The sequence below is a fragment of the Tyto alba genome, unplaced genomic scaffold (assembly GCF_018691265.1).
Source record: "Tyto alba isolate M040663 unplaced genomic scaffold, T.alba_DEE_v4.0 Super-Scaffold_14, whole genome shotgun sequence".
In the NCBI taxonomy this organism is placed as follows: Eukaryota; Metazoa; Chordata; class Aves; order Strigiformes; family Tytonidae; genus Tyto; species Tyto alba.
In genome coordinates, this window is record NW_024881276.1 from 10,649,690 (window position 1) to 10,671,880 (window position 22,191).

Below are 22,191 nucleotides of genomic sequence, written 5' to 3' on the forward strand. Positions count from 1 at the left end.
TGGGGGCGGGGCCTCGGGGGTGGGTGGGGCGAGCCTCGCCCCGCCCCTTCCCGGGAGGGCGGGGCCGGGCGCCCGGAGCTCGGCTCACGTGATCCCCGCGGGCCCCGCCCCCTGCCCACTCCGCCATGTTGTTTCTTGCTTCCCCAGCGGCCGGTGGCGGCTTCGGGCGGTGGCGCAGCCCGGGCTCGGCACCGGTACCGGCACCGGCGGCGGCCGCCCCCTTCGCCTCCCCCTTCTCGCGGGCAGGTACCGGTCGGCGTGGCGGGGCCGCGCTTTCCCCCCCTCCCTTCTCCCCAGCAGGCGCGGGCCAGCAGCGGCCGCCGGCCCCGGTGCCTCGGGGCGGGCGGCCCGCGCCGCGGGCTTTCTCTTCCTTTTTTCTTTCTCCTTCTCCTCGCCCGCCGGCGCGGGGTGAGGCGGCCGCTCTCCCCGGCAGCCTCGGGGGGTGGCGGGGGGAAAGCGGCCTGGAGCTGTCTGGGGTTGCGTCGTTTTCCTTCCTCCCGACTCTCGGCCGCGCTCCCCGCCGCTGTCCGAGCTCCGCCGGTCCGCTGCTCGCTCGGTGCCGGCCCGCCGCGAGCCCCGGGGCCGCTGTGGGAGAGGGCGGTGGGGGGTTGGGGGGGGCGCGGCGTGCCCGGGGATCCCGTGACGGCTCCTGCGGGGAGCGGCTCCCGCCGCGCCGTTCCCCGGCGGCGCACGGGCGGGCTCCGGCTCCGCCGGGCGGCCTCAGCGCCGGTGCGGGTCTGTGGGCTGCCAGGGGGGAAACTCGGCTTTGTACCTGCCCCCTCAACACCTCTCAAACCGGCGGGGGGGGGTGGGGGTGGGGGGGAATCATCTCTCTACCGCCTTTTCTTGTTGCTGCTTGCTGAAGGAGGACCTCTGTGTTGGCAAGGGGACCCTGAGCAGTGTAGTTCTTAGTTCTTGGGTTTTTTTGAACCAGTGACTTGATCTAGCTCTCCCCTGCAACGGCCAGTTACTTTTCTGATCGTGGCAGACGGTTATACAAACGTAGATGTGGTGATGGCTGGAGAACTAAAAGGATTGGGCTAAGATTGTTGAATCACATCTGAATGGTTAATGAGCAGTTAGTATTATATATTATTATGTAGTTAGTAGTAATAGTATTAGCAGTTAGTGTTAGTATTCTATGTTGAATATAACGTGCAAAATAGTTGAATGAATAACAGAATAGTACAAGAAAAATAGTTTTAAAAACCTGTATTAGTGGCCTTTATAGCAAGTTTACATAGAACTAGATACATAGAGAGCACTTTATTAACTTTGGAATAGGCAAGTAGGGAACTCCTTGGCTAAATTTTGTCTTGGAATTAAAACGCTTGTCTACAGATAGCTGTCATGCAGTCTTCTGCCCTACATGTTGTTTTCCCTCTTTCCTTGTCCACAGTAATTTACAGCTCCCCTATATAAGCATGTGGTTTTTATTTGTCTTTAAAGTGTTGTACAATACTGAAGTTGTGAGCGCTTGCTTTTTTTAGAGCAAGGGTGGTTGTGTGTGGCTGAGTTTTTGGCTGGATTTTTTTGTGACCTTTTAGTAGTTTAAAAGGTAATAAGCTGTAATGGCAGGCTGAAGGGAGAGATATTTCTCAGACGTACCCAGAATAAATCCAAAACTCTTTCTTCCTAGTGCTTTTATTTCTAGAGAAACCTAGCCAAAGGATGGTACAGCTACATCTGTGTTTTAGTATCAATGTGGAATTTGTACTGAACTACTAATTTTCTCTGTCTTCCTTCAGGTCGTATGGAGCTCTGTTGCCCTAATTTTTAGTAAGGCCTTTTCCATTAAGTTAGAAATAGGGAATGTTTAGTTAAAAAAAAAAAAAAAAAAAAGCTCTAGCAGTTCTTGTTTCACTTTTGAGTAGTCAAACAAACCATCAGTTTCCTTAAATTGAAAATATGTGGAAAAAAATGCAGAGAGTCAGATGAAGTATTTAGATTTCAAGCTGTATTTTATTTTGTGTCAATTTAGTAACAAACCATGGGAAACAGATCTTTCAGCTCCTTAGGACTAGAATTTTACATAAATGTTTCGCAATGAGTAAAAACTTCCCAACAAAAAGGCTTGTAAGAATTCCTTAAGGGTGTTTGGTTTTTTTTTAAATAATGTTCATTCTCCTTGGTGTTTTGTTTTTGTTTTCACTCTCTACGGAGCAGACAGTATGTTGGCCTGGTACAGTGTAACCCACTTAGTCCTGTAGGGATGGGCTTTGGTCACACAGTTATATTGGGAAAAATATGAATGCACAATGTAGCCTGGCCAACAGAGGCTGTTACTGCTAAGAGTCCCTGGAGGAAAAGGGAAACTAATGCAAGGGAGAAAGAGGAGCACATACAAGCAGAAATAATTGCTTGATAAGTTGTTGAAAGAGCAGAAACAGTAACAAAGAAGTAGGTTGCAAGGAAAATGTCACTTAACTCATGAATTGTTAGAAATGTTGGACCAAGAGCAGCAGCAGCACCTAAGGGTGTTTTGAAGTTGGCTGAAAGTAATTTAAGCTGGGAGATGCTGAGAAATGTCAACTCTGATTAAATCAGAGAAATAGTTTGCTCATTCAGCTTGAATGTGGGGAACAAGATGGAAAGTGAAGGCCGGGTCTCTGCAAGGTTAAACTAACAAAGGTATAAATGTAGGTATTTCTCCTGACAAGTTTTCCTTATTGAATTTATGGCTAGATAGAAGTTAGCAAAAAGGAAGTGATTCTGACAGTAGGTACTGGGATGATTTCATGATCCAGAGGTTATGTAGACCTAAGGAGTCCTTCCCTTGGCTGCTGCTGCTTTTGTAGTCCCGCGTCATGCCAGGCAACTGTATGAAGTAGAGTCCTGAACTATGTAGGAGTTAAAAAAACTTATAAAGAAACCCCAAAACACAACTTCTTGGTATACAAATGAGTGGCAACAGCTGTATGTCAGTTCAGTTTGGGTTGTGTTGCAGATTATTATGAATAAGCTCTAACGATATTCTGGCATTGATAAAGTGTGTCTAGGCTGCTTACAACTGGAGGCAATTTTCAGATAACCTGTCATCAAATTATTAAAGGTCTGTCCAACAGAAAAGATAGACTACCTTCACAGTGCAATGGTGAAATCGTAAAGGAAGGAAGACTTGCAAGATGATTAGGATCTCAGTAGGTCGAGCCATATGCTTGAAGGGCTTCTAGGCATCCAGAGAGCTAAGCTGCTGGCAAGTGGCCATCAGTAAAGGGGTGTTCCTGATCCACAGCTCTTAGGTCGGTACCCCATGGAGGGGAAGGTCAGTTTGGAGGCTAATGACTGAGCTTGTAATGCATTCTGAAGTACAAAGCGTGTACCATCTTGACTTCATATCTATATGTTTCTTCTTGAATAGAGAGCAAGATCTTTCAAGGTCAAACAGGCTTGTGGCCTCCTACGCACTAAAAAAAATATTCTTGTGCCACTTAATTGGCCAGGGTGTAAACCAGTACCTTCTAAATGCAAGAACAAGGATTGGCTAAGCAGAGAAAAGGGAGAAAACTTGCTTTTGTCTTTTCAGATTTCTGGAAACTTGGAGATCTGCTATAGGTGACAAATATAACTACTCTGTAGTGAATAAGGGCTGAGAGATGTAAAAACTCCACAAATAGTAAGTGTAAGTGTTGAAATCTAATTTAAATAGTTCTGGATTGTGCCCTTGCTGCTGCATCTCTGATAGTTTGTGGGACTTTTTTCAGACATTTCACAGAGAAGCAATTTATGTCATTTTTTTGATGAGCCAGTGCAACTAACAAACCAGATAAAACTTTTTTTTTCTATTCTAGTCTGGTAAATACTGGCAAATACTTTGTTAGTGATAAGGAAAAAAATTACTAATGAGGGAGTAGGTTTACTTTGTTATTGAAAAGCCAGTGTTTGTCAGACAAAATACTTGGAAGTGTTTGTGTGCCTTTTTAAACTATTAATGTCTGATACCTGTGGTTTAAGAGAATAAGATGGCTTAGTAAAGAAAATTGTGAATAAGCTTCAAAGCTGAAATTGATGTGGTGCGTATATGTAAATTTGAGGACAGGAAGTTATGAAACATGGTCAGTGTTACTGTTAGGCTAGTTACAGAACTGCTAATTCTGCTTGTTGGTAACTTGGAGAGAGTTTTTTCTTAAATCTTTAGCAAAGATGGCCCCTTTTTCTGTGCAGTCTTAGCTGAAACCATATTACACTGTAAATAAACGTGATGAGTTGGAGCAAACTTGAGTCTGCCTTATCTTGCATTTTTTTCCTTCTCCAAGTCAAATGGGTGCTCTTTAACGACTTTAGTTATAGGACAGGGTACCAGATATCTTCAAGGAAACCTTTGGGTTTAGTCTTGATTTCATATAGCAGGTGGTTCATCAGTGATTCCTGGCTGAAAATGGTGACTGAAATAAATGTTCTTGCCTGTTTCCAAGTTAGAAAGTAGGTACAAGTGTAGAAATGATAGTCTGGAAATTTGAAGTGTCCCCTACATCTGTTTCTTCAAGAATACTGAGAGAATTGGTGGTGCTATTTCAAGAGACCCGGTTTTTGGTGTCTTTTATTAAAAAAGGTGAGATTTCAGTTGCTATGTGGTTTGATCTTATTTTTTAATTGGTGTGCTGCGGTGCCTGCTATCAGTATGGTAAAAGTGAAACTATAAATTGGTCCAATTGACTCTGTTCAGTAGTTTCTGTACTTGCTGACATGGCAGATACTATGCAGTTACTGTGTTGGCTAACAGTGTATTTCCATAGACATAACTTGAGTTCAGCATTTGTCTTCAGCCTTCAGTGCTCTGGTATAAGCAGGTCCTCCTTAATCTATTAAATGATTTTTATAGTAAAAAAAGGCAAATATCTAGACTAAACTTATGTGGTGCTCCTGTGGTTTTCTAGACCAAAAATATCACTTTTAGTGCTGCCTCAGTACCAAGGTGTTAAAAGAGGTAATTGCACTCAAAATAAAGAGGCAGCTATGAAGCTGACTGTCAGGGAATTAAGAAAAATCTAGATGGCTAGATTGGACAAGGCAGTGGTGTTCCTCCAAGCTTTAAGGGGCTGGGAATCAAAGATTTTGTAATGCACAATGATTTTTTTTGAAGTTGATTAGCATGTTGGTTTTAGTCTTGCCAGCAAATGTTTGGACTGGTTGTGGAAATGTTTCAGACTTTTAATTCAGCTCACTATTTAAAAGGGAAGTTCTGGGAGGAGACAATTAAATTACTATTTGTATTATGATATGTGATCATGTTAGAAATGGCACTTAGTAGAAACAGTTCCCTATTTTTAACAGGAATATGGAAGTCAGTGGTCTAAGAGCTCGACTCTTATGAGTTGGTGGAGGCAATTCAGAGATGGTTATCAAAATGGGCCAGACTGGGGCTGCTTTTTATTTGCTCTTTATTTCTTTGAATATTGACATGAGGGAGAAATCTCTTTACAGACTCTTCTGTGTATTAGGTTGAGACTATTCTTGCTGTGCTGCACAATTGGTTTAATGTAAGAAATAACTAGAACAAATAGTTATCTGTAATTCTGTGGTGTGTTGCAGTTCTTAATGTTGGTTAAAACAATCAGATGCATGTTGGAAATCAAGTTTTGTTTTCAGATGCTGAATGGTAATTTAAACTGAACTGTTAGGGTAATAAATCCTCCAAAATATGATAACAGAAGTTGACTGTTCCTTCCAAAAACATTGTCAAAAAGCACACAATGCAGATAAGTTCAAAACATGTAGTAGGAGAAATAACATTAATTCTCCAGGCATCTTAAGGATTTTGTTATTTTATTTGTTGGAGTATTAAGGCTTCATAACGTAGGGGAAAAAAACCCCACCAATTGAGTTCTTTAAAAATCTTAACTTATTTGAAGATGTGTAAGTGGAATAAATGACGCAGCCTACTGTGCTGAAAACTACCATGCTGGTTCTGCAGATACTCTAAATCGTGTAATTTGTGGGGCTAAAGAGGAGTCCCTTATATAGTCAGATAGATTGTAATTGTATAAAGTCTTTGCTGCTTCCAAACAAAAATGCTTCTTAATGCCTTTAAACATGCTGCTTTGCTGTTTCAGATCCAGCTTGTAAGTATGTACTTAAATGACTGAACATATATCCCATTTATTTTGCATTACAAACTTCACAAAAACATGAACTGCTAGCTAAGCATGACAGCTTTTACTGTGAAAGCTGAATATCATGAAGTAACGTTGCCTGCAACATCACATTGAGATATGTGCTTATCAGCCCTGGGAAGACTGTTTTGTAGCCTTTGTGTAGGTTCTAGTTAAAAATACACTTCTAATGGTTTGTGGCTGGTCTATAATTGTCTGCCCAGTGAAAATGTTTTTATGGTCATCAGTCTCCTAGACCTCACTGTAATGGTCCCTGTAGTTGAAGTTGTGCAAATTAACTTCTCAGGTTCTGGATGCACAAAAGTACTGGATACTGTTAACAGAGTTTCCTTATTTGTGTTTTGTTTAAAGTGTGGCTTCATGGAGAATTTAATGATGATAACTGCAGTTCTTCAAACTGTAGAAGCTAAGGAAAGAAGTGCATTGTACCAGTCAGAACTACTAAGTCAGCTTTTTATTCACATTATGTCTTCTAGGGAACTTGTAATTTCAGAGGACAGAAAAAAAAAAAAGTAACTTGTTCCTACAGTGAAGGGGAAGAACAAGGAAACATTCAGTACCCTCTGTTCTCATGAATGCATTTATTAAGATGCTACTATCTAATGGTATAGCTCAGATAACTTACTGGTTAACCAGTAGTAGGAATTAGGGTGATAAGTGAAGACACTGGACCATTCTAAATATTTCAACATGAACATGGAAATCATGTGTAAGTAGGCTGGTGACTAATAAGGCTTTTCACATACATAAAGACATATGTGTTCATATCCTAAGCCATAGCAATTATACCACAGCTCTGTGAAAGGCAAATGAACAATCCACTTGTAGCTCTTAAGGAGTTTTAACATTGTTGTGATACAAACTGGTAGAAATATTAAGGATTTATAAACATTGTTTTTTAAAAATTACTCACTTCAAACAAATTTTTAATGGAAGCAGCCACTATTCCTTATATTTTGAAGTTTTTGTGTTGAGACTTCAGCTATAGATTGTGTCTAACAAACAAAGATGGAAAGTTAAAAACAAAAAAAATCCTGAAATTTCTTGCTTCTGGTGTAGGCTTTGATTCTAAGGCAGAACAGAGCCACATGACTGATGCCAGCTTGTATCAGGTATTAATTCCATAACCATACTCTGTGGGTGATCTATATGCCAGCAATGCTAATTACAACTAGCAAGACTGCATTCCTTCCTTCAGAGAAGGAGACGGACTAGGCAACTTATGACCCATTTCCATTTTAAACAGACGCTATTTTCAGAGAAGCCTGTTTTGGCTGAATTACTTTGAACTCTTTTAGTAACAGGTAGGTATAGGAGCAGCGGTTTTCTTCATACAGAACCTTAAGTTTGGGCTCTTTAAAATGAAACTTTGCCCCCAGGCAATTAAAATGCTTTTTTACAGTATAAGATGACACTGCTGTAGTAAGGGCAAACCTTGGGCTGGCACAAAACACTAATGAGCTACCTGCTTTCTTTTTTTTAAAAAAAAAAAAAAAAAAAAGAAAAAAAAAGAAAATCCTTTAACACTAAAATCTGACAGTAAAGAAGCTTCATTGGTGCAGTTAATTTACCATTCCTGTGCTGGCAGCCAGGCTCTTCACTAGCACCTCCAGGCTTTTTGACAGTTTTACCACGGGAAGTTGACACCTACTAACTGAACTGTTGGTGTAGACTTGGCCTCAGTGTTTGGCATCTTGACTACCGTTTGAAGTAGCAACAGTGAATTTGCTTTTGTACTAGTTGTAAATTATTCCATTCATTATGGCTGTTCTGCAAGGAGTGAACTGTTAAATACTGAATGTTTGTGTACCAATACCTAGTCACTTGACTTTAATTTACAGCATTTGCATTTCTTCTCTAGATAACTGTGTTCCCTGTGAGTTCATTTACAGTACCTTGTCTGGTTGCAATTTTGGGTGAAGCGCAGCAGTTACTCTGGTATAGCAGATAGTGTCCTGCTTTATTCCTAAAGTTTCCTCTTCACTTTTGCATGTTAAAAAATAAATTTGCTAATGAAATATGGCACTGAAGTGACTAGTTCAAGGCCATGTGCTCTATAAAATTCTCTCACTCCTCTTTCTTCCATGGATCTTTTTTCAGTGAACATAAATGTATCACTGCCCTCGTTGGGTGTGATGTGATACTCCTTCTGCACAAACATTGAAAGGTTTTAAGTATTTTAAGTGTCAGACCAGTAATTCATGCAGTGTACTGCTTAGACTGCCATACAGACTGCAGTCTGTGGCAGAGACACCTCCTAAAAACATTTTAGAGTGGGTGTTCTTACCGTATCTACACTTTACCTGTTTAGCATAGTCATTCTGCTTTTGTACATGTAATTTTATGTTGCTGGACTTTAACACTTTCTAGATATTGATGTGTGTAAAATTTTCTGCTCACAACTCTTTCCTTTTTAATGATTTTCTTAATCTTCACAGGTCTAGGAAACCAGGAGGATCTATTCCCGTAACAATGGCAGCAAAATCATCCCTCCTGAAAGTCATACTGCTAGGGGATGGTGGAGTTGGGAAGAGTTCCCTTATGAACAGATATGTCACCAACAAGTTCGATGTGCAGCTGTTTCACACAATAGGTGTGGAATTCTTAAATAAAGAGTTGGAAGTTGATGGACATTTTGTTACAATGCAGATATGGGACACAGCCGGTCAGGAACGCTTTAGGAGCTTGCGGACTCCTTTCTACAGAGGTTCTGACTGTTGCCTGCTAACCTTCAGTGTGGATGACTCTCAAAGCTTCCAAAACTTAAGCAACTGGAAGAAAGAATTCATTTATTATGCAGATGTCAAGGAGCCTGAAAGTTTTCCATTTGTGATACTGGGTAACAAAGTTGATATCGATGAAAGGCAAGTGTCTGCAGAAGAAGCCCAAGACTGGTGCAGGAATAATGGCAACCATCCCTATTTTGAAACCAGTGCAAAAGATGCCACTAATGTTGCAGCAGCCTTTGAAGAAGCTGTTAGAAGAGTTCTAGCCTCAGAAGATAGATCAGATCACTTTATTCAAACAGATACAGTAAACCTGAATCGGAAACCAAAACCCAGTTCATCTTGTTGTTGACTTAAAACTTTTTTTTGGCCAAATTACTTTTGACTAGCTTGCTCTATAAAAGGATGGGGAAGGTGTAATAGATAAAATAACAAATGGGTTTCACTCTAATATTAAAATTGTAATAATCTGCTGCTGTCTTGGGAGCAAATAAAAATTTCCATTCTTGAGTGACCCATTGAATTAGTGACACTTTCTGTTTAGGAAGGTGTCAGAAACGTTAATATAAGAATGTAATTTGCCAACTTTATTCAAATGATAAATACTTTGAATATAATTAAAACTTGAAAGTTCTAGAAGCACTACTTTGGAGAAACTGTTCTGGAATTCAGGCACAAAGATACTTTTGTATGTGTATATTTTTATGAAATCAGCATTCCATCTCTGTTTCACTAGAAGTCAGTTTCTTAACAATGCTAGATATTAAATTTCAGTCTCACTACATTCCTTTTGCTGTGAGTGGTACTTCATCTCTAATGTGTTTATTTTAAGTTAATACCAGTTACCTTCAGGTCGTCTTCTAATTGCCTAATGTTGCTCTAATTTGTGTAGGTTTAAGTAGGAAGTAAATTTCCTACATATTTAATGTCCATTTGCCTTTCATTTACTATTCTAATGCTGTACTAATTTTTCCAACAGTTTAATGTGAGATACTGATGAATTTTTAAGTTAATACCTGTGTTTGCCTTAAGTCCCATTCTAGCATGTTTCTGATCAAAAAGGTAAAAAATCTGAGCAACTGAAGTATAACCATTTTTAGTTATGAAAAAGATGCTTTATTCAGTCAGCTTTAATAGCACTTGAAGGGATCCACATTATGACAAATTTGTAAGAGAACTTTTAGTATACAGCCTTAAAGTTCCAAACTTCTTGTTCCTGTTAACCTGAGCTGTGAATGTGTTTACTAGTAATCTCTGCACTGTGAAACTAAGGATTGGCAATACATAGGGAACTCAGGAAGCTCTTGACTTACAGTAGATTGTGACAGCTTTCAGCCCTAATACAAGTAAATACCTACAGCTAGTGTTTGAGCTGGATTTGATCCTTATTTAATTAGCTATTTTAGGATATGGACTTACACATTTAAGACAATGTTTTTTGTATTACTGTATTCATTACACAATGATGAACAGAAGCAAATTCTGTATTTAATGGACAGTCTTCCTGCAGTAATGCAGATGAAACCACAGGTGGTGTATTTGAGGCTCTCCATTGCAGCTAAGTGGTAGAATACTTGTACAAGAAGTTGTTGAATGTTGGCTCTCAGAGTACCCACTGTCCTTGTAATAGCAAACTTGATAGCATACTATTGCTTCAATGTGTAATCTGACTGCTAACAGGCATGCACATACACATGTTGTGGACTTCAGAAGGAAGTCTGAGGCCTATAGGACAGGCCATGTTATTCACTAAACTACACAGACTCTGCTTTTGTACAGCAAGTTTTTTGTTCCAATAGGAAAGCCTTTCTTCAGAGTACAGTAAGAGCAAGAGTTTTCTCTTAAGGAATCTGTTCAGTCTGTACAAGGTGTAATTATTTGGAAGTAAAGCTTGCAAAACAAACCCTTCTTGTCGCTCTTAATATACTTTTCTGAAGGTATTGTATTCTTGCTTGAACCTGTCCAGGACTTTACTCCACAGATCTGCTGCTCCTGCTTCAAAGTGACATCTTTTTACCTTTTGTACATTCCTAAGTCTAATTCATTCTTACGGTCCAGCATATATAGCAACAGAACTCTGTTTTAAGCTTCAGTCACCTAACAGCTAAAATATAGGTTGAGCTGCTACTTCTGTTAGGTTTAATTTCTAGGCAATGAATGAAAAGATCCATGAAGAAAATCTTAGCTAAATTCCTCCTAATCTTAAACTGAGAGAGCAAAAAGCTTTAAAAACAAAGATCGCTTGTGTTGGGGGCTACTAAGCTAGTGACATGAACTTGTAAAACTATTACCTTGCTACTAAAAGTTTCCTTTAACATTAATTTTGGCAGAGGTTGAGGCCGAAACAAAATGGGAGATGAAGTTACTGTGACTAAAGTACTACAGCTATGACTCAAATAAGATTGATAAAAGGAAGCAATTAAGGATGAGAACCACCGTGGTCTTTCCTGGGCCAAAGCGTCCATCTGTGTTTCCCCATCTAGCCCCTTGCCATGTAACGTCAAGGTTGCCAAGCCTCCATCTGAGAAGTATGTTTCATAAACTTAAATAAAATTTAATACAATAGAAGTGTATTACTTGTGCCCTGGAAGCTGCTGTACCACAACTGTCCACTAGGCACAAAAGTGATGGGGGGTTTTACGTGCTGTAGTAATTAAGACAGTACAGGAATTTATGTTGAGATCAGGATTTGGTCTCAGAGGGAGACTATCAAGTACTTTAAAGGGGAAAAAGTCCTATGACAAGCAGATGTAGATGATGGGTACAAAAGAAAAAATCATTGCGTTTAACAAGCAGGCATTTCTGTACTTCTTGAAAGCTTAGTATCTATCAGTCACCATGGAGGTAAGGTAGGCACTTGTGGCTTATGTTTCAGTTCACGGATTCATTTCAAGGACTCATGTACCTCAAGTATTGGAGGGTCCTGCTAGCACTTGAGTTCTGGAGAGTGACAGAGCAGATACTGTGCAATACATGTGCAAAGTTCCAGGTGTCCTTTAAAATGAGGAGACAATACAGCCATGGCAATCCAGTGGGATTGATGAAAGCTGTGCATATTAAAACAGACAGCAAAATGGGAAGGGGCAGAAGAAACAAGCTAGGACAGCTAACAGCTCACGTTACAGTGAAGTATACAGATGCTCAGCATAAGACTGCTGTCAGAACCAGGCCGCCTGCTTTAACAGTTCCCCTGTACCTCATGCAGATCTTGGGTCATATGACAGGTTCCCTAAACAGCAACAGAACCTTGCAAAGTTGAGTCTAAGTTGCATTTCCAGCTTAGAATTGCTGGTTCATGTTCTCAATTTATGGTAATGTTCTTATTTCCTTATGCTTGATTTTTGTACTGTGTAGGGTAATTCCAGCCCCTTTAACTCAAACTTTCTTGTTGCCTCTGTTGTATATAATGCAAGTTATCTGCTGCTTTCTCACACTGCAACAGATTTCATTCAAATTCTTATTCCTAAGACTGAGATGTAGCTGGAGCATAATACTTGCAAAGGAGGTATCTCTTCTGCCTTGTCCATTGAGGAACTGCTCATTGTCTGATGCATGCTAGAACTGCATCTTTCAGACCCAAAGCAGATTTGTGGCTACAGTTGATCACAAGATAACTTTCACCTGTCACTTCCAGATAGCAGCCTTCCTTTCAGCTTATTGTAAAGAGTCACAAACCAAAGCATAAACAGGTGTTACTCCATACAGAGAGAAATCACAGATACCTGGCTGAGGTCCTTCAGAATTCTGGTGTGAGACAACATTCCTCAGCACAAACTTGACAATGGTTAATGTAATGAATTAGCACATAATTCTCCCTTGCCTGTGGCCAGTAACAGCCTGTTTTCATAAAGACTAGATGGACCTGTGAGACTGCATTTCCCATTTACAATTCTATATTCAAAATAAAAGGGGAAAGATTGGGAGGGAGGGGTGTAAGAACAGGCACCATTTGGCTAACTGCCTTCAGAGACCAGGCAAGAGGTAAAATTATTTCATTTTATATAATTTCCTACTGTGTGCTGGCAGAAAAAACACAATTATCAAAAACCCCACGGTTTCTAAAAGTGGTGGAAACTCTTGGTACTAATCTTCATCTTTGCCAAAACTTTTCTTACTGCCACAAATACGATTATTTAACATAAGTATCTCCTCAGCGAGTCTTAACTCTTAGTATTTTTCCAACCATCGTACTACTGGGGAGGACACAACAGCATTAACGGATCCAACTTAATGGCTCCTTATCATATGAATGAGAATGCTTTACCTCAAGTGTGTTTCTGATGCTTTCCTGTATACAGCATGAAAAAAAATCAGTCAATTCACACAAGATTGCATGACATTATCAAAATGCTGTATAATGCAGTTTTTATGAAATAACACTGCAAGACGAGTGTTCCCATCTTCACTTGTCACCCCACCGATAACATTAGCCTTACTGTGATCACCTAGTTTTCTCCTAAATCATTTGAAGTATACTCAGCAGGCATCCATACTGCACCACTTGTTTTATTTAAGGTAAATATTGCAACCTTTGTATCTGGTTCTATTTTTGCAGTGACAGCTTAGCACTAAGTGTAAATTACAAAGAAATAATGACTGAATATACATTTAAAGCACATACACGTCCCTTTAATTATACAGACTGCAAAATGTACTTTTTAGAACAGCATGCCACTTCCTTTGGAAATTACTTTTCAGACATTTAAAAAAAAGTCCAAGAAGATAGCATATACGAATTTCTGCAAAAGAAAACAGACTACTTGTAAGATTGTGAAACTAACCAAAATATGAGGCAAATATATGTCAAATGGCCCGTTTAAAAATGATGGCAAGTTTTGCAAAAGGGTCCCTAACCACATTTTACAATAGAATAGTAGCCACATAGGCCAAATAATCCCTTTCTGAAGGCTCAACAAAGAGTTCCATGGTGCAAAGACCCTTCTCTAAATATATTTTCAAAAAGAAAATTTCACCACTTGCAGAGATAATGGAAAGAGGTGGGCTTACATGTGTAAATTTAGTTTTTTTTTTTTCCATGGGTGAATTAAAATTAAAGACAGGGCAGACACAGCTGTTCTGTTCTACTTCATTCATTTCATTGATGCAACATTGCAGCTAAACACGTATTGCACTGAACACCTGGTAATTTTTAAATTTGAAGCTTTAAAACTTTTAAGTTTTTTTTTCTCAAAACTTCTTGAAATACTGAGGACAGAGCTTTGCTAATATATCCTCTTTTCTTTTTATTGAGCACTTTATAATACATACATTATACATTACAATATAAATACAGATCTGATTTAATACCACAAAGAATAAGGTTAGTCTGCAGAGTAAGTTCTCTAGCAAAGGACTGTAAATAGAAAACTTTGTAACAAAATTAACCACTTAGGCCAAACAGTCAAGAATTCCCTTTTGCTCGTATCATGACTGGAGTTGTCTTCTGCATTTAGATCTGATTTCCTCCCACCTGTAAAAGGCTTACATTCTGCATATGAATTGACACCCACGTCACGGTTTGTACCTATTCTGCCCCCGACATTTTTAAACTTAGTTCTCATAACATGTAAATGAAAACTTCTTAAGATACAAGTTTTAACCAGAGAGGCTTCACTGGTCTTATCTGTTGGAAAAAAAAAAAAAAAAAAAAAAAAGCTGCTTCAGCATCCAATTTGTCAGTCTTCAGAAGATGAGTATCAAATATACTGCAAACTAACCAGAAGAACTACAGTTCAAATAATCAGGGAAGTACGGGAAAAGCACTCACTCAGGAAATTTATTTACTCAGCTTAAAAGATGTTTCTTCCCAAGGAACTGTACTTTCCTTTCAAAGGCACTGGATCGAATAGGAGAATTGAGTTCATAAAATGGGTTCATTGCAAACTGAGGAAAGAAGAAAAATTCATCAATAAGCACATCATCCAGCACTGGAAAATGTTATTTCAAACGGCAACTATATTACTCGCTTTCAGCTTATTTAGTCTCCCTTAGGAGCACAGACCTTCTAACCAGTCACTCGCTTTCCAGGCCCTTGCATTCTCCCTGTGCATGTTCACAGCCATCCCTTAGTACCAGCTCCTCGGAACAAATCCACCGTGACACTGCTGGAAGTGTTTGTTTTGGAAATGAGCATCACCGAGTGCTCGGCGCGGCGGAGGTGGCCATCTCCCCGTCAGCACTTGCCACTGCCCCATCTAGTGGGAGGACCGCCGGGCTACTCGTTCTGAGAGCAAAGCGCTTCCACCAGCCTTCTGCAGAACATCCCTTCGCTTTTGTTAGCACCATGAATGGCACAGTACTGCCCCAAAATCACCGGACTAAAATAAAGAAGAAATTCTGAAAGACCACCGTTTGTAACAATTTAGAAAAACCTGTTTAATGTAAAATACAGCCTTTATGGCACATGCTATCAACTCTGGCTAATGTGGGCTGCACAGGTGCTTCTCCACTTACAGAGACCCCCATGAGAAAACAGGCTAACACAGGCATGCCCGAGCACGTACAGCAGAACACACTTACACATACTGCAGGGAGGCCGTAAGAAGTGGGTTCTTACCTTTATATACAAGTCATATACATCGTTAAAGAAGTTCTTAATTCCGTCTTCTTGCCTTACATCGTGAAGCATTATAAATCTCATATGTAATGCAATTAAGGAAAATTTAACTTTTATAAAGAAGAGACATTTAACGTGTCCTGAGAGAAGCATTTACATCTAATTCTGCATATACTTAAAATGTTTAGTTTTTCATGAAATAGCAGTGACTACAGGAGGAAGCATTAAAAGAAGTAACTGGAGCAGTGAAATTTAGAAAGCATTACCTTTACATTTTAAAATCTCCCTATTTCAAAATAAAAATAATCACCTCTCTATTCAAAGTTATTATTTTTAAAGCTAGACAATTCTGAGTGTGGACGATGCTCTCAGCACCTTTGCCACATACCCCCAAAGTTAAAATGACATTCAGTGTCACTTGTTCTGTATAAGAAATGTTTCACTGCAAACACTTCTAGGACTACCTGTACATAAGATCAAGTCTTGACACCACATTTTCAAGATATGTGTGATTGACACGAAGCATGTTTATCCCTACTTCTCTTATCCTCTTCTCTCTCCTCCTTCCCAGCACTATCAGAGGGATGGGAACAGAGAATCACGTAAGTTTACTCAGACCCTCTCATATTATTCCCCTCTCACTCCTCTTTCCTCTACTCCATGTGAGCTCCACACTTCTTTAGGCTATTTCAGCTCCTCCAAAAGGAAAAATCCAATTTACCAATTGGTCCCAATTTTCAACAACTGCTGTGCTTCCCAACTTACTTCATCCTGAAGCTGGTAGCTCTCTCTCTAACAATAGTAGGGGTGAATAGCCGGAGAAATCTGATCCAAACTCATTTTATCTAACCTGTCCCTTTCTGGCAAAAGGCTTTTCCCGTATAAATATAAGGAAAGAGAAAAGGGAAGGATATGTCCAGCTGTGACAAAAGCAGAAACAAACCATTCGTTAAACTTGTCCACAGTCTTCAGATACATGTTGTTAGAAAGCCACATGTTCTCATCGACTAGGTCAAGAGCAGCATGGGCAATGAACTGGTTGAGATGGCGATGATCATCCTAATGTATTTCCAGAAGACAGAGGATCAGTAATTCAGTGAAAGGAGTGAAATATTAACAATAATTTGCTCAAGTTGCTAAACGACTACTGCTCAAGTCACATAAAGTTATATATACCCTTCCTTTTGGCCGTATCTGTGCCATCCTGTAATTAAATGAAACTAGTATATATTAGTCCTTATAAAAAGGTCACCACAAAAACATTCTTGAGAGCAGCAAAACCAGTAAAGCCTATATTTATAGCTCAGAAATTAATTCAAGCATGAATTATTTTGTTTACTGATGGGAAATCTCCCACTGCAAACTTATTCCACAACAAAGGCCCTGATGAAAGTATTTTTTTCTGCTTTCCAGTCACCTGTTTTTGTGAAATTCACAGGAATGCAGCATTTTCTGGATCATAACATCTCTCTTTAAATTTGGCAGAAACAAGTTACAATGTGTAAAAGTTGGGGGACAGGTGGAGAAAGCAGAGATACAGAGGACAGATACATTGGTAACATTCTCACCTGAAGATTCTGTTTTTTCAGGTCATTTGCCTAGAAGCATAGGATTTCTAATTGGCGGGGGGGGGTGTTCTTTTTTGTAAGAGCCTAGTGCAGAAAAACATCCTGCAACTGGTATCAAATATATGCTTGCAGATGTAAATTACACCCCTTCCTGTAACAAATATGAATGGCCATCATAGAGTAATCACAGCATCTGGCCCTAACACTACAAGAGTCACATGGGGAAACAGCCATTTACTTTGTATACAAGCTAGAATACTGGAGGACACCTGCCAAGAAGAAACGTGGGACTAAACTATACTGTAAACTCCTATTAGACTGGAAGCTTAAGTACACTTGCACTGTTTCTCATAGTATAGGGATGCTATTAATGCCACTCTCACACCTCTCAGCATACTGTATTTTTCCAAACCAAGTTTGGCTCAGGTCATTAACATCTTTGCCAGTTCCATTAAACCATACTGAGGAAAAGACTAAGTGAAGTTTAGGGGGTAAAAGCTTGTGCTGATTTACCATGTACATTATGCAAACCACTTACTTCAGGAGGCTGTAAGTCTGCACTGAATTCACTCTGAACTGGCGTGTTTCAGAGACAGAAGCGGTAATTGCCAAAACGTACCTAAGTCTACTAGTTCTCCTTCAGTGCACATGAGGTTCAGATCCTCTCTTAGGGGATAATTTAGTACTTCAACGTCAGTCAGACAAGAAGCTTACCTGAGCCAAGCTATTTCCGTTAGCAGAATGCTGAAAATTAATTCTTCCACTATCTGACACATCCTCACACCCAGTAAGTAAGTCTAGTCCAACCAGTCTAATTTACAATCTTTTATGGGACACCAGTTCAAAAAACAGACGATGACATGCTGTTCAAATCAGCGACGGCATATACTTCCATTTCTGGACACACTGACAGATTGACACACTTTTATTCTGAAGTCTATTGTTTCTTGGATGTAATATCACAATGGATAGATTTATTCTTTTCCCACTGGAAGCACTGCTTACTGAGTAGTCTTACATTTCTCACATTTTCAAACTCGTATTTGTCAATACGAGTTTTAAACCTTTCTTACTTAAAAGCAAATATGACTGCTGAAGATGTTTAAGAAACAAAGTTTTATAGAATAAGAGAATAAATGACTGACTAGAACTTTCAAATTCATGTTCCTTATGTTACCCTATCGCTATATACAGATGCCTTAAAATAGAGAATGACAGTCAATACCATTAAATAATGAACAGGTATTATAAAAGCTCTAAAAAGTAAGAGCAATGACCAAAGCATGACTAGCATATATAATCTTCACCATACAGCACCAAATATTTAAGGAAACAATGTTTTATGAAGAACTAGTATGATCTGGCAAAGAATTTTTAACAGACTCAAGAACTCCAGAGCTCTACTTCCTATGACAAAGTTTCTGTAAAAAAAAACCACAAACCAGCTGAAACTAGTAACACTTTTAACAACATGCTGGTCATGCTTCCAATAGACTGTAAAATTATAAAAGAAAATGCACCATAATTACATCATAGGAGTATCACAGGGGGAAAAACACACCTTGGACTCTACTTTTCCAGGAGGCAGAAATTCCATTTCAAATATGGGATTATCATGATGACCAACTATCACGAAGTAGAAACTTCCGGACATTCTTCAAAACAGTGCTCCCTACAAGAAAAGACAGACACGCCGACCAGTCGATAGAGAAAATCCGTGTGAAAATGTTCCTTAAAAAAACGGCTAACACGCTCCCTATTCATATTTACCATAGGCTAAAGAGAGATACACGCTTTTTTTTTTAGGCATGCGCATTTATACTCAAACAGTGGAAAATATCCTCAGAAAGCGGAACAACTCCTGGAAGTGAACCTAGTCGCTACTACCTAAAACCTCTCACTCCACAACTGACTGCCGATTTAATTTATCCCCCCTCCCAGGGCCCGGGGCGGCCACGAATCCCCCCGGCTGCCTCTTCCTGCGGGCAGGGAGGGAAAGGGGGCGGGGGGCAGGCGGCGGGCACCGTCCTGCCCCTCACACAGCGGGCGTGGGACAGTCCCACAGCGTCCCACGGCCCCGGCTCCGTTCCCGGGGACTCCAGAGTTACCCCAGGGGGAAACGACAACACCCACCCACCCACCCACCCGCGCCGCGCCGCGCCCCGAGGCTCGCCCACGCTGCCGGCGGCTTCTCTGTGCCCCGCCGGGGCCGCTGTCTCCAGGGGGAGGGCCGGCCGCCGCGGGAGCTGCCCGCGGAACAGGCGGAGGAGGGGAGGAAGAGGAGGAAGAAGGGGGCGAACGGCCGCCGGGGCCCTCTGCCTACCCCGCGACGCGATCGCTCCGTCGGCCCCCCGGAAGCTCCTCCCGGCCCGCCCCGACATCCGGCGCCGCCGTGACGCTTCGGCCTCCGCCGGGACCCGCCGCCGCTCCGGGCCCCGCTCCCGACCCCCGGCGGTGCGGGCTGCCGGCTGCCGGGCCCGGCCGCCGCCCCGCGGGCAGGGAGGGGCCGGGGGGCCGGGGCGCGGCGCGGGGCCTGCCGTGGGGCCTGCCGTCCTGCCGGTGGGTCGCGGGGGGGCAACGCCTGGGCCTGCGGGCGGCCGGGGCGGCCTGCGCGCTCGCCGTCCCGCGGGCCGTGGATCGAGATGGCAGTCCATAATATATATATTTTTTTTTTCTTTTTTTATTTATTTTTTTTTTCTTTCCCCCTGGTATTGTAGGGCAGGATGGCTTCGGTTGAGAGGGAGGCGCTGTCCCAAGATGAACTCCGGAAAAGGCTCTATCAGACTTTTAAGAACCGAGGTGTACTGGACACACTTAAGGTGTGCTTTATTTTCAGCAGGTGCTTACCCACCGTTTGCTGTATTACTTAACACTGAAAGCAGCGGAAGTCATGCTGAATAAATGTCTTTCCCAGTCTCCGCAGATGTATTATTTTTGCTACAACCTAATTGGTATTCAGCTTTTTTTTTGGATTGAGGGTTTGTTTTGTTTTGATTTGTTTTGTTTTTTCTTTTAATTTATTTTGCCAGACATGAGTTTCTTCGCAAATAGAAATGCTTTTCATTGTGGATTAGTCTCCAAAGGTGGTTTTGTTTTTTTTTTTTTTTTAAAGGAATGTTGAAAGGCCTATATCAGGTCTTTGCTTGAATTAAAAAATCAAGCAGGGAAGAGAGGAATAAATGAGAATCCAGAATTAGAAAGGATCTCTTAGGTCACCGAGTCTGTTTTATTACCTACTATAAGTAAGCACGCTATATGAATCCTAAAATATTCCAGTTCTGTTTTAACACTATTTGAGATCTTTTCTCCCCATTTGCTTACTCAGGAGAATGTTTTAGAATATGGTTGTATTCAAGAGTGAATCTGTTCTGATTTGTAGCCTGCATTTATTTATGGTTGTTCTGGCATTTTTTCTTGTGCTTAAAGTATCCTTCAGTTTAAGTAGCTTTTAGTCCTCTTGATGATTTATAGGCAGCAGTCATACCTTTTTTTTCAGCATTCTGTTCTACAATGCTAAGCAAATCAAGGTGCAGTAGTCTCATTGCTGGTTACCCCAGTAGTTCTGTATCACTCTGAAGTGTTTCCCCCTTTTTTAAAGGGAACAGATCACGATGACTGTGAGCTTTCCAGGCAAAGTTTAAAGTTTAGAATGTTAATTCTTCTGTATATTTGTGGGAAAGTCTGTGGAAGGCTGCCTGTGTCTCTCTGAGGCATGTTACGTGTCTAGTGCTAGTCATTGTTTGATTGACACTTCCATATCATGCTTTTTCCAAACAATAAATCCTGTGTGTTATAACAGAAATTTGTATCAGGCCTTAAATGCTGAAATGTATTTCAGTCAGTTTCCATTTTACTAGTCTTTAAACATCATCTGATTGCATTTTTTATGACGTCTTGATCTTTCTATACTTCTATATGCATCTTTATTTCACCAGCAAAATTTTTCAGCTTCTGTTTTTTATACCAAATTCATTAAAAAAAAATAAAGAAAAGAAAATCTATAGTTAAGAATACCATTGATAATCTTATTGCCAAGAATTCCCTTTTCAGGACGACTTGTTTCTCCCTCAGTGATTTCCATACCAAGCTTTCAATGCTTGAACCATTTCTTGTCTTGTTTGACTTAACTAATAGTCTGTTAGGTGACATGCTGTTAAAGTTAATTTTCCTGCTTTGTTTTCCTTGTCTAGAAGATCATACATAAAATATTAAAGATTTTGTAGTTTTTTGAGCTGAAGAATTAATACAGTTGCATTTCTTATGGAGTACATCTAATGAGAATACTCTCAACTTTCTTGTGGCCTGATCTGACTGCTGCTGATGGTAAGAGGCAGAGGGGATCTGGAGCTACAGGTGTGCTGAATGCCCAACACGTAACAACTGATTTCTGCCTTCCTTTCCCACAGCAGGGACAGGGATTTAGGCCTGTGTTTTCCACCTGCTCTTGATGTATAACATCACAGGGTGTAAGAGTTTGCTGGGCTCTGCTGTTTTTGAGACAAAACCTCTGTCAAAGTTGGTTGAAACTGGACAAGTTCAGAAATTAATAAGGAAAATATTTTTTTCAATTTGTTTCTATTGTCAGCCTAATTTCTGTAGAAAGCCATGCTAAAATATCAGGCTGGTCTGATGATGTAGCTATGCTAAGTTTTGGTAAGTATTTCGTCCCATTTTTGGTTACCTGATACTACTTTAATCAACTCTCTCCCTTTTGCCTACCCGCTGTTGAAAGCTTAAAACATTATTTCTGACGTGACCTCTTAGTATGCTATAAACAATTTGTACAATTATATAATGAAAATTATTATTTGTTTCTTTTATAGGAGGGAGAGCTTCTGATTTTGGGTTACTTTTTTTTTTTTTTTCTCTACTGTAATTCATAGAATGCAAATAAATAATAAGAAATGCAATTTAATTATTATTAGCGCTTGTAGGTTTCTTCGATTGGTACTCTTTGCTTCCCTACAAAATAATTGATACTAAAGACATTGAAGTTCTTGTTCATTTTCCCATCTGCTTTTGTGATGGCATCAGCAGTTTCTTGATACAAGATTAAGTAGAGGACTAGCAAGTTTTCCAAGTACACCTGAAATTGAGACCACATCAGGCTGACTTTATTTAAGGCAGGGAGAAGGAGAACAGGAAAGCAGTGATCTAAAAATTAAGGTGGGGGTACTAGAGTGGAGTTTAGGTGAGTTCTTGACTGAGAACATCTTTTCAGTCCTACA

The 22,191-nt window shown here is 40.4% G+C and overlaps 3 protein-coding genes across 12 annotated transcripts in view; 2 read left to right on the forward strand and 1 right to left on the reverse strand.

Annotated features, from left to right (window-relative positions):
• Positions 1-106: 106 nt before the first annotated feature.
• On the forward strand, positions 107-10,742 carry RAB9A (RAB9A, member RAS oncogene family). 4 transcript variants are annotated; one of them, XM_042788333.1, is made up of 2 exons: positions 107-246; positions 8,552-10,742. In XM_042788333.1, exon 2 carries the CDS (start codon positions 8,586-8,588, stop codon positions 9,189-9,191), a length of 606 nt encoding a protein of 201 aa, XP_042644267.1. In that variant the 5' UTR covers positions 107-246; positions 8,552-8,585; the 3' UTR covers positions 9,192-10,742. The 4 variants fall into 4 exon arrangements, with proteins under 4 accessions (XP_042644267.1, XP_042644268.1, XP_042644269.1 ...); XM_042788334.1 differs by lacking the exon at positions 107-246 and adding an exon at positions 848-3,622; XM_042788335.1 differs by lacking the exon at positions 107-246 and adding an exon at positions 848-3,616.
• Positions 10,743-13,329: 2,587 nt separating this feature from the next.
• Positions 13,330-19,404, reverse strand: TRAPPC2 (trafficking protein particle complex subunit 2). Of its 4 annotated transcripts, XM_042788338.1 has the most exons (6): positions 19,287-19,404; positions 18,525-18,635; positions 16,310-16,454; positions 15,396-15,481; positions 14,607-14,722; positions 13,330-14,462 (listed from the first exon to the last, which is right to left on the reverse strand). In XM_042788338.1, exons 2-5 carry the CDS (start codon positions 18,615-18,617, stop codon positions 14,624-14,626), a joined length of 423 nt encoding a protein of 140 aa, XP_042644272.1. In that variant the 5' UTR covers positions 18,618-18,635; positions 19,287-19,404; the 3' UTR covers positions 13,330-14,462; positions 14,607-14,623. The 4 variants fall into 4 exon arrangements, with proteins under 4 accessions (XP_042644272.1, XP_042644270.1, XP_042644271.1 ...); XM_042788336.1 differs by having other exon boundaries at positions 13,330-14,722; XM_042788337.1 differs by having other exon boundaries at positions 13,330-14,722; positions 19,109-19,367.
• Positions 19,405-19,446: 42 nt separating this feature from the next.
• OFD1 (OFD1 centriole and centriolar satellite protein) overlaps positions 19,447-22,191 on the forward strand; it is a 30,925-nt gene continuing 28,180 nt past the window's right edge. The window contains exons 1-2 of one of the 4 annotated variants that reach the window (XM_042788325.1): positions 19,447-19,522; positions 19,681-19,782. In XM_042788325.1, the coding sequence (XP_042644259.1) occupies positions 19,687-19,782 (96 nt within the window). In that variant the 5' untranslated portion in view covers positions 19,447-19,522; positions 19,681-19,686. Of the gene's footprint in view, positions 19,523-19,626; positions 19,803-22,191 lie in introns of those variants that run through there. The other 3 variants (XM_042788324.1, XM_009966019.3, XM_042788326.1) reach the window with 3 other exon arrangements.